General features: G+C 40.3%; 1 protein-coding gene across 9 annotated transcripts in view; it reads right to left on the bottom strand.

Annotated features, from left to right (window-relative positions):
• LOC127428169 (plasma membrane calcium-transporting ATPase 2) overlaps window positions 1-12,449 on the bottom strand; it is a 99,719-nt gene that overhangs the window by 26,274 nt on the left and 60,996 nt on the right. For all 9 annotated transcript variants that reach the window (XM_051676327.1, XM_051676319.1, XM_051676321.1 and 6 more), the window contains 2 exons: window positions 9,700-9,879; window positions 666-753 (listed from right to left, as the gene is read on the bottom strand). In XM_051676327.1, coding sequence (XP_051532287.1) covers window positions 666-753; window positions 9,700-9,879 — 268 coding nt within the window. The remainder of the gene's footprint in view (window positions 1-665; window positions 754-9,699; window positions 9,880-12,449) is intronic.

Below are 12,449 nucleotides of genomic sequence, written 5' to 3'. Positions count from 1 at the left end.
AACATAATGAGCTCAAATGAGTCTGCCGCAGCTCTGATATGCAGACTGTTTAAAAAAGACTGTGTTGCAAACCAGTCTATTACTGTAGTAATACGATGGCACATAACAACAAAACAAACCATGACTGGTCATTTACATGTCTCAGTCGCTTCACGTGCAAGCAGGCGATTTTCGGCACCCTCAAGAAAGAAATCGGCCATGCGGGAAAAATTATCTGGCCGATGCCAATAATTAAAAAAGTCAGAATATCGTCAGAAATATCAGTCGACCACTAGTTCTGAGAGGTTGCTATTATACAGTATATGATATTTGAGTCTTTATTCATGGCAATGGTTCCTTCTTTAATGTAATTCTATGATATTTTTTACCCATTTCATCGTCCACCAAATGAAAATCGTATCACATTTTGAGGACAACTTATGTCCCAAAGCATTATACTTGCTTATATAGTTAGACTACAAACTGCAAGCATTCAACCAATACATTTGAATTTTGGAGATTTGGATTTTGGAGAGAACAGTTTGTTGTTTGAGAAAAAACTAAACATTTAGATTTTGTATTTTGATTTTTTTTCAAGATGAGCTGATGACCTATAGAAGGATCTATCTAACATGCAATGGATGAGTTTGCTGTTTTGATGGTAAATGTCTCATGTGAGTTCACACCTTTGACCAGTGTGTGTTTGTCCGTCGGTGAAGATCTGGCCAGCACTCGCAGTTTGGGCCACACTTTATCAATGCGTTCCTGCTCAACCTACGAGACACAATAAACAACTGCTTGAAACAGCACTTGACTTCAATTAATATTCATTACAGCTGGTCAAATGTGTCTATAAACCCGAGTATGGAATACATAAAACAGTCAATAATAAATAACTTGAAAACTGTAATTTGTCCATAACATATGTTTTGTGTTATGAGTGTAAACATTCATCAGAGAAGACAGTATAATGCAGCATATCGCATTTACATATACTGTAAATTACTTGACTTGGTATAAAAACGCACAGCGTCTATTATTCAAATGTGGGTAGTTCATTACTTAAAGAATGGCCATCTATCAGAAGTGTTCAATAACTCTCTATGTCAAAAACAGCAGTGCATTACTTATACAGCGAGTACAAATGCCACTAATGTTATCACAGCATAATAAAATAGCAAATAAATTATCACAGTACTGGAATGCAACAACATCACAGTCACAGACTAGTTTAGGGCTGTACAAACAGTACAAGTTCTTTTGTCTGTCTCTGCTATTTTTATTTTTTTTTTCAAATATTATTGTAAATATGTCCTAAATGCATGTCTCACGCCCTCACTGCCACGTTTTTATGACGTTGTGTGAAGTTACCTGAGGATTGTGTGTTTGGTCATGTAAGAGTACACTGTGCACATGTTGACTGCCGCTTCTCATTGACGCTGTTTGTTTTGTTGCTGTGCTGTTGCTCTGTCCCTTCAGTTTTTACTATTTGGATTGTCACCCATGCTGCTGAGTAAACAGATGTTACCCCTGTCATCGACTACTCCTCAAATGTGGTTGGTTTCCTGGATTTTACCACAGTACTCTTTTTGCCTGTTGCTACTGACACTGTTGCACCACCTGGATACTGCACCGACATGCTTACTGCTACTCCTCTTGCCTCTATGAGCCCTCTCCCACTCTCACTACCACAATTTTGGCATAGTTGGTGAGTTGTTTTGCCACTTTCTCACTTACTGCATCTTGCGGTTGGAACTTCTTTCTCGGCTTCCATGATTTGGGAATAATCTCGCTGGGCTTGGGTAAACAACTGTGGCTTGGTGATGTGAGTTCTATGCCTCTGTCCTCTCTAAGGGTGTCCTGATTTGCATATGAAAATGCAGACTTCGGCATCTAATCCAACTGCCTTTGGACTTCTGGTTCTCTGCTTACTTGGGTTGTTTGCTAACATCAGCTATCTCCCTATGATGTTGCTGAGTTACTCTCCAACTCAGCTGCGTGGATTTAAGTGCTTTCTTTGACTCGACTTTACAACATATGATCTATGTAAAAGCCTTGGAATTGCCCAGTGTCCTCATTACATACATCACTCCTGTACATAAACTGTACAACACCTGCCTCTATCCCATCTATCTGGACTAATTGACTGGACACACAGAATGCATCATCACTATACACACATCATGGAATAAACTTAACCTCTCCGAGACCCCTTGACAAAGCCAGTAATTACTCTGCATTTAACAACAAACATGTGTTGCAGTGGAGTAATTTTGCTCTACATAACACTCGCTCATTAACTGGTAAAGGAAAGTTTCTCCGAGATCTCATTTCTGATGAAGACTTGGACATGTTTCTGCTCACAGAAACCTGGCAAATACTTAATGATACTGTGGAACTTAATTTACTCATGCCTCCTGTTTACAGCTACCTGACTAAGTCCCGAGTTAAGGGTATGGGTGGAGGTCTGGCAGTTGTCTTTTGAATATTTGGCATTTAAAATCACTGGTCATGCTCCTTTGCTTGTAATACTGGTCTATTGGCCTTCTAAAATTAATACTCATTTTTTGTCTGATCTATGTGAACTGCTTACCGTTGCTTCTGCACAATCTACTGCTATTTTACTACTGGGAGATTTCAATATTCATATTGATGCTGATAGTGTACTTGCTAGTGATATCATGTCAGTCCTTGATTGTTTTAATCTTTTACAACATATTGATTTTTCAACTCATGTTCATGGTCATACATTTGTCTTGTTGCAGTGTGCTCTACTGGTATTGACATTGTCACTCTGAAGGGTTTTGACATATGTATTTCTATTCTTAAACTGATTGAATTTTCCTGAAGTTTTCCTGTCCCTAAATAAGCCATGAAAACATTGATTTATAATCATAATTTGAAGTTGGTTGATCCTCTCTCATTCTCTTCTTCAATCAGTGCCTCCACTCTGTCTACCTGTCTTGGTCTCTACTGTGCTGATGATATTCTTCATATTTAAAATGACAATATTTCCACAATATTGAATGAATATGCTTCTTTAAAATCTAGGCTTGGTCCCTCCTCTCACAATTCACCTTGGTTCAATCCTGAGCTTAGGGCAATGAAAACTAAGGGTCGCCGTCTAGAATGGCTCACAGTTTCTAGAAAGCTGGCCTTACTGTGCATTCTCTAGCTTATGCTGAACACATTCTGCAGTACAGGCTAACTCTTAATTCTGCCCGATCTGCCTATTTTGCTGCTATCATTAACAATTCCAAATGCCTGTCTAGAACACTCTTTGCTACTATTAAAAGACTAACCCGGCCTCCAGTATTGATATTGCCTTGCTCTGACCAAAAATGTGTAACGTTTCTAAGATTTTTTGGAGTAAAACACTTTCTATTTACCATCAGCTCTCCTCTACTTCCATTACTGAATTTTCACCTTCGCACCTGGTTCACAATCTTTCAAGTTTTACTCCAACTGTTCCCTCTGCTGTGGATGAGATAATCAATAAGTCTAATTCTTCAACTAGTCTTCTTGATCCAGCACCCACCTCCCTATTAAAAAAACTGCTTGTCTGTTTTGTCTTCACCCATTTCCCATTTAATTAATATGTCACTTGCGTCTGGTATAGTTCCATCATAGCTTAAGATTGCTGCTGTCACCCCTGCCCTTAAAAAACCCTGTCTTGATCCTTCAATATTAAGTAAATACAGGCTCATCTCAAACCTCCCTTTCTTATCAAAGGTGTTAGAGAGAGTTGTTGCCTACCAGCTACAGGCTTATCTAACTGCTAACAACCTCTATGAACCTTTCTAGTCTGGTTTTCGTCCTCAACACAGTATAGAAACAGCTCATATTAAGGTTCTTAGTGATCTCCTCCTCTCCTCTGATTCTGGTGCACTAAGTATTCTTCTCCTGTTGGACCTTATCTCTGCATTTGACATTATCTGTCACAAGATACTTCTCTCACGCCTCTCATCAATCAATATTACAGGCACAGCTATTGATTGGCTCACTTCTTATCTTACTGATAGGCAGCAATTTGTTGTATTTCAGTAGCACAAATCATCCACTGCTTCTATCAATTCAGGTGTTTCTCAAGGCTCTGTTCTTGGCCCTCTTCTTTTCACAATTTATATGTTACCACTTGGGCAGATAATCAGATGCTATAGGTTCAGTTTCCACTGCTATGCTGATGACACTCAGATTTACATTGGCACTCCTGTCTATCTTAAGTTCAACTCAGATAAGAGGTAATTTTGATTGGTCAAAAGTCAGTTATCTCTAAGCAGTCTGGCATCATGCTGGACTTGGATGGTGACCTAATTAAGCCCTCTTTGAATGTTCAAAATCTTGGTGTAATTTTTGATTCCACACTCATATGATGCTCACATTAGTAAGGTTGTGAAGACAGCTTTTTTCCATCTCCGTAACATATCCCATTTTCGCTCCTTTCTCAGTTTCAAAGATGCTGAAACTGTTAAACATGCCTTTGTCACATTGCACCTTGATTATTGTAACTCAGTCAAACGACTAAAATATGTGCAAAACTCTGCAGCCCGTCTTATCACTCTCACAAAAAAGACTGAAAACATCATTCCAATTCTGGCTCCTTGCATCTTCTCGCATACAATTCAAGATATTAACCCTCACTTATGCAAAGCTCTTCACAACCTTGCTCCTCGTTACTTATCTGAATTACTCCAACCCTACTCCCCTGTTCGCTCTTTGAGGTCTTCTAATGCAGGATTACTTATGGTTCCTAAATTTAGATAAGTCACTATGGGTGCTAGGTCTTTTAGTGTTGTCGCTCGCAGACTATGGAACGCACTCCCTCAAAACATCTGTGAAGCCTCATCCTTCTTTTCCTTCAAAAATCTCCTAAAAACTCATCTTTTTTCTCAGTGTTACTCGCTAGCATTAGGTTCATGAGTTGTTGTATTTGTATGATTGTGGTATGAGCTGTATGTAATTGTAATTTTGAGATGTTTTTTTTTTTTCTGGTTCTGTAAAGCGACCTTGGGTTTTAGAAAGGCACTATAGAAATTAAACATATGATTATTATTATTAAGGTAAAATAAGCTACAATTTTCTATTTTTGTATAAAAAATATGCCATGTGTGAACAGCACATTACTCAGCACAATGTAGCCAAACATCATTTCTAATATATATATATATATATAAACTTTTTTTAACCTTATTGTAAGATTACTAGTAGTGAAGCAGTTTTGCTGTAAAATTTTAAGGAAAATTCTAAATAAAAAATTACCAAATTAAAGTCAGTGTGGTCAAAACCATAAGCAGAAAGGTCACCTGAAGACCCTCATGGCTGAATGTTAAAGTCAGTAAGTCTCTTAAAAATATAAGATAATTTGAACTTTTAATCACATGACAATAATAATCATTTGTCAAATGATATAACCCTAAGAAAACTTCTTGGTTACGACTTTAACCTTGCTTCCTTGAAAGGAGTGAATGAGACTTTGCACCAGTAGCTGGTGCTATGGGACCTGCTACCAAGAGTGACGATCTCTGAAGCCCATATAGAATCATGCTAATAGCACAGCGTCAATTCTTTAGGATTTTTCGACTGAATGGTGGAGCCATCTCTCGGTTAAATAAAAACAAAAAAATCAGTGGTGTGGCAAGCACATACAGCGTATGGTTCTCTCCATTTGGGGAAACAAGGTTAAAGTCATAACCAAGACATTCCCTTTCAAGTTGGTCACATTGATGCTGTATCAGCAGCTGATGCTATGGCAATCGTATACCAGAATGCTGTGCTACTGATTCTCACATACTAGCGCAATGCCCACTAGCCGATAAGTAGTAAAAATGCACTGAAAAAACACACCTTCATAAATAGAAAGGTAGAGGAAGAAACATAACTGTGTTTGTGGTGAAAATAATACAACAATGCCACTAGCCAGTACAGGTAGTAAAACATTGATAAGAAGCTCTCCTTTTTATAACACAAAGGGAGAGAGAGATTTTCAAGGTCAAAGACCTGTTGCATATTACATTGACACTAGCCAAAAGAGTAGTGAAACATTGACACATCAGCCCTCTTTTGGAGTCAAAATCTGGGAAGAGAGGGAGGAAACATCCAAGTTATAGAACCTGGCGAAGGTGTTAGAGGAAGCCCAGCCTGCAGCCAGGCAGATGTCCTTAGCCCAAGCCCAGTAGGAAGCCATGCTCCTGGTGGAAAGAGCTTTAACAACCATGGGGCACTGTATGCCTTGTGAATCATCAGCGAGAGCAATGGTATCAACAACCCAGTGAGAAAGTCTTTATTTGGAGATGGTCATACGTTTTGTGCAGCCTCAAATGCAGACAGAGAGCTGATCTGACAGCCTGAATTGACTCGTTCGGTCAATATACAGTAATTGTGCAATGCCCTCACAGGACAAAGCGTGTACACCCTCTTAGCCTTGTCCGACTCAAACGGAGGATGCCTGCAAGGTTACAATATGAGCCTTGAAAATAGTGTCCAACAACTTGGGCACATAAGCTTCTCCAAGCTTGAGAACAACTTTATACAAGCCCCATCCAAACTCTAAGCAAGAGTCTTTGACCAAGAAGGCCTGAAGGCCCCCAACATGATTAACTGAAGACAAAGCGAGTAGCAGCACAGTCTTCAAGGAGATTATGCTTGGTGTCGAGCACTGGCTGCGACAACCCCTGAGTGTCATGAAGTCTTCACAGCTCCGACTGGGGATGCCAGATCGTTCCTTGAGCAGATCCCTCCTCAAGGGAATTTCCCACAGGGGAGCATCCAACAGTTCTACCAGCTACAAAACCAAGGGTGGGTGTGCCACTCCGGCACAATCAACAGCATGATTTCATGTCTTCCCAAACCTTGCACAACACTTGGTGTAGCAAGCAGACAGGCAGGAACACATTGTGTTTGGGTGGCCATTATTGAGCTAGAGTACCAAATTACTTTCTGAATCCTCTGAACTGTTTGAGGAGGAAGTCTCCATTCCCCTGGTCTGACTCAGTGACACTAGAGCAAGTCTGCCAGTTTGAGCAAGTTCAGGTGACCAGGGACATATGTTGCATGTAATGATGAGATGAGAGATGAGACTCTCTCCAGAGGTAAATTCGACACGCCAGAGCCAAGATCAGGTGCGAAGGAACTCCCCCATGGCAATTTTTGGGCAATTTTATTGTGACAACATTGCATCTGGCCACTTGGCTGAGCACAATGCCCTTCTGGTAGAATGAGGGCATTTTCCAAATTGCTAGCACAGCTACACAGAGATGCATCACTAGTAGATGTAAGTGACTGTGTCACTGAGTGTCCAGTTAAAGTGCAGCCCAGTCCAGTATGGGTCGCAATACACCGTCCTTCTTGGTCAGAAAACAATGACTGTAGATGCTTTTCTGTGCGTCGCATGCAGGTATGCACTCTATCGCTTTTTTGGCGAGACGACACTGTACCTCTGTGTGTAAAATCGGCTCATCCCTCACCATCACGGTGCAGGACAGAACGCTGCTGAACTCTGTGGCCACTTCACAAACTGAAGCAATGGCTATGCTCAACTGTGCACAGTACCCAGCTGGAGACCCCCGGAAGGCTGTGCCATACGTGCAAGTAACAGGCTAAACTGCACAAGGGCTTTTCCGTGACTTTCGCTGTCGGAACGCCACCCACCCTTGGGGGATGGTCGCCCAAAATAGCTGAGTCATTTAGAGATGGTTTTGGGTCCCGAGCAACCGCTACAAGCATTGAAAACTTTATTGGAATGTGGAAAACATTAAACACACTGCCAACAACAGCACATACGGTTCCATAACTGGAAACATGTCCTCGATCCTGGCATGCAATTGCAGGGACAGCGATGGTGGATAGTTCTTTTGGCTCTTATACCTGTTTGGGGTTATCAGACCATCAGGAACACTTGGTTCACCAGGGAGGAGGTTTTTCGAACAAGAAAGCACAATTTTGCATTTTGGACATGGCCTTTGTGGCCTAGCTGCCAGCTTAGTCTCCACCTTCTGGGAGAGAATACTTGACACTTAGGGGTGCTTTGCTTCATGGGGCACTGCCTAGAGGAAGAGCATGAGCTAACCGGGTGCAATACAACACCACCTCACCTTGGCAAGATTTGCATGTATGCAACCAATTGACCAACTGGAACCTCTTGGTGAAAGCACTCAGGATGTCACCAAAGTGTTCCTGCTGCAGCACCGGAGCAACAAGCAGAAAAGAGTTGTCCTTATTAAGGTCAGCCAGAGATGACGCTAAATGGAACCCAACTTCCCATATATCTGTCAATAGCCTGGGCAATGATCTTGGTAACTCAGAATGCCAGACCTGTGGAGTGGTGCAGCTCTTTGAGGGATTTGGGGTTGGGGCAGCTTTCATCCATGTCCTTTAGTAGGTCTGCCCGGTAGGCCTGCAATAGCACTATGGAGTGCTGGGTCAAACATAAGCCTTACCGACTAAAAAGGACGTGAGCCTACACGGCTTGGATGGATGCACCAGCAATGATTTCCATGCCAGTGCAGAAGAAGAGGGGCACAAGTGGGCTGCGACAGCCTCTTTGACTGGAGGAAGCTCTGAATAACCTCTCTGCATGGCAGGTGTAAACCAGCAGGGTCGTTAGACAGTTCTGACAAGGTCTCACTGTCAGAGGCCTCCAGTGATATAACATCCCTCTCACTATCATCTCTGCCAATAGTGGGCTGCAGATCATCACGGGTGACATGATCATGTGATACCACTTGATAAGGCGGAGAGGAGAGATGCAAGACCTGAGCTGGCGACAAATTATCCTCAAAATCTCTGCACTCTGCATCCCATTCTTGCTTATCTTCCTCTGGATCCGCAGAGGTCAGATTTTTGGAGGGCTTTGGGAACGGTGATGGCTTTCAGAAAGAAAGCGAGCCGAGTGCCCAGCATCTTGAGTTTAATGTGCTCATAGTAAATGCAGTCGGTTCCTAACCCAGGCAGATAAAACAGCACTTGTGCCCATTATAAAGAGGGATATATCACTTACATGGAGAGAAATATTTGCGAAACACCAACTTCAAAAAGACATGGTAAAGCAAAAGTCTCTTTTAGTTTCTTTTCTAGAAAAAAACACATACAATAGATATACAAGTGCATTACACGAAAGTGTAAAGAATACGCTGATCGCTGGATGCACAACAGGGAGAATAAAATAATTCACTCTCTGTTCAGGTGTGCCAGTTCAAACAACGAAGCAAAAAGTTGGGCTTGCAGAGTACTAGAGATGAAATTGCGAGCCTGAACAGAAAAATTCTGCCGAAATTGTGATGTGGTCCGGTTAATATGTCCGCAATAAAGGCACATAAAGGGCAGAGCACTAAGCACCATCTGCAAATGACATTGGGGTGATTCCATACAGGCTTCAGAGATTGTCACTACTGGGAGGAGTTCCCATAGTGTCAGGTGCTGATGCAGCATCAAAGTGACCGACTTGAAAGGGAACTGAATATTCATGATATTTTTATTTATTTATTTTTTTGTTAAAAAAGCATAAAAACTTATGTTTGAACAAAATGATTAGTTAATTCTATAAGAATTAATGTGAGAATTAAAAAATATTACACTCTCTTCAATAGGCACAACATTTGTATTGCTTTCTTTTAAATGATGGTTCAAATCAAATCAAATCAAAGTCATTAAATCAAAACCTTTGGTGAAAATGGTAAAACACTTTTTCAAAAACATATGAAACCAATATGAATACAGACATACCTCTCCCTTCTCATTTCTTATCCTCCTGTTGAACTCTTTGCCATCGATGCACAGGAAGTCCTCTCCCGGTTGAATGATCCCACACTTAATAGCAATTGCTCTTGCCGTGTTGATGTTGTCTCCAGTCACCATACGCACAGTGATGCCAGCACGCTGGCACTTCCTGATGGCGTCGGGCACCTGCGGGTACAAGATTCCAGTTTTAAGCCACACGTTAGCTGGTGAGCATTAATTCCACATGTACCGCCTCTCTGTTAGACAAGAGAGGTTAGTGCGGGGGCCTCTGCAAACCGCAAGCCCACGCCTGTGCTGTAGAAAATGACAACACCACTAAATACACACGATTCAGCGACCTGACCTGATTCCTCCTCTTATCTCTTGCTTTGTGGTGAGTTGGCACATTTAGATGCTTCAGTTGAATAAGTGAGTGCTCATTAGGAGACTTTCAAAGGGGTCCTACAGTAATTATGCAATGGTGGATAACACAGAGCTGATTTCTCAAGCAGCAAAGGACAGAATTAATCATTTGCTAGTTTAATTTTTTGTGGTTGACTTGATTCAAGTAGAATTTTTGTTGCACCAGTTAATTGTAGGTTGATCTTAACGAAGAAAGAAAAATGTTATATTCCACCCAAAAATCAAAAGAAAAAATAAAATAAATAGAATATTAATAAGAATGTATATAAATAAGAAATTATATGCATAAAGAAAAAAAATAAGCTGATTTTTAGGACCATTAATATATTTTTTCATTGTGACATTGTCATGACAATTAAGCACATTAATGCTGAAAATTCTTATTGCTATAATGCATCCCAATGTTATTTATTTATTTATTTATTTGTAATTCCCATTATTCTCAATCAATAGTGATTTCCATTAGAATAAAAATTATATATATATATATATAAAAAAAAGAAAATTCTTAAAAAACAAATAAATAAAATATTCTCATTACTGTTATTCAGAAATTAAATCTCATCCTGTCCAAACTTGTTTGCTTGCTGCTATCTCTGCTGATGTTTCACATGGTATAATTGCTAATAATGAAATACATACTTAGATCAGGGGTACTCAATAGGCAGACTCGGTCCGGATCCGGACCGAAGGACATTTCAGTCCGGACCGAGCTCTAAATCTTTGTGCTAGTTATCTGACACCTGGCTAAATGATTGTGTAAGCATATGTGTTTACGCCCATGAAGAGGGACAAAGCGCGTTCAGCGCTGGATAGAAATCTTTCTCTCTGGAGAGGGATTAAAGCACTAGAGATAAATATTTCTCTCTGGAGCAGAAATAAAGCGTGTTCAGTGCTAGAAAGACATATTTCTCTCTAGAGTGGGAATAAAGCACGTTCAGCGCTAGAAATAAATATTTCTCTACGCACTTTATTCCCGCTCCACGCGCGTCGCCTCTCTCCCCGCTATTGACATGTGTGGTTATTTTAACATCAAAAACGTTAACGTGGCGCCTTTAGACTATAACGTTTTTTTCCCCATCTAAATTTACCTTTAGCAATCATCATGTTACAAGCCTTTCATAATAAACAAACAGATTTTTGTTCTAATTTTGTGAAAATTGTATGTCATCATGAATGGCAAGGAAAGCCTATTTATACTTATTATGCAAACAGTATTTGAATGCTTCACTGTTGTTATGTAAATTGTTTGATTGTTGTTAATAGATTCTCACTTTAAGGAAAATATAAAAATGGTCCATTCAGACCATTTTTATAAATGTTCTCTCGGGATATCCCTGAACCCCCATACAGTGTTTATTTATCTGTCAAAAGGCCTCCTGTGTCCCATACATACTGTATATATAAATATTTACATTTATGCATTTGGCAGACGCTTTTTATCCAAAGCAACTTACAATGTACCTATTACAGGGACAATACCCCCAGAGCAACCTGGAGTTAAGTGCCTAAGTGGTGGCTGTGGGGATCCAACCAGCAACCTTCTGATTACCAGTTATGTGCTTTAGCCCACTACACCACTACCACTCACCAATATTTAAACACAAAAACTCTCTCTCTCTATATATATATAAAAGATACATAATTACCTAGCCATATAACTACTGACACCATGTAAGCTACATATTAATATCCGGACCTTTGCTGGGAAGGAAATATAGAGACCGGACATCTTTAAATTTTATTGAGTACCCCTGCTCTAGAGTCTTGGCAAAAGAGTCAATCCGAGGACACATGGCGATCACAGACATTATGGAAATTGGGGACGGTCTAGACACTTGAGCGTGAGATGATATCTTGTTGACTCGACATCCAAGTATTTCTGAGAAAACGTAAAGACAATCCAGTCCTGCTTAACACATCAGGAGACAAGGAAGAGCTTCATTAATAAAACAAAATGGCAAAGGAAGCCTTGGTAACATTAGACAGTTAAGATTAATGGATTTCTTTACGGATTCTCAAGTTCCGGCTGTTTTATTAGGTAAAGTAGTGAGTCACGCTTCATGTCAGATGCAATGCCTCTGCTAACAACACATTTAGATTAAAAAAGGCAGTCTGTGTCAACATAATGCTCACATTTTTAAAACGCTTTTATACAAACCAATTAAATTTTCAAAATCCCATTTCTGCAATTCCGAAGAGGGATGCAAAGAGTTCATTTTGCAGTCAGAGCTTCATGAATGTTCCTTCAGTTGTTATTCTGATTTAACATAGATTTAGCTTCCTGTAAGAAGTTTTCAACAAACTGACAATTACTGTGGCCTGAGAGACGG

The sequence above is a fragment of the Myxocyprinus asiaticus genome, chromosome 37 (genome assembly GCF_019703515.2).
Source record: "Myxocyprinus asiaticus isolate MX2 ecotype Aquarium Trade chromosome 37, UBuf_Myxa_2, whole genome shotgun sequence".
In the NCBI taxonomy this organism is placed as follows: domain Eukaryota; kingdom Metazoa; phylum Chordata; class Actinopteri; order Cypriniformes; family Catostomidae; genus Myxocyprinus; species Myxocyprinus asiaticus.
Note: the sequence above shows the minus strand (reverse complement) of the source record. Positions and strands in the feature narration are given on the sequence as shown.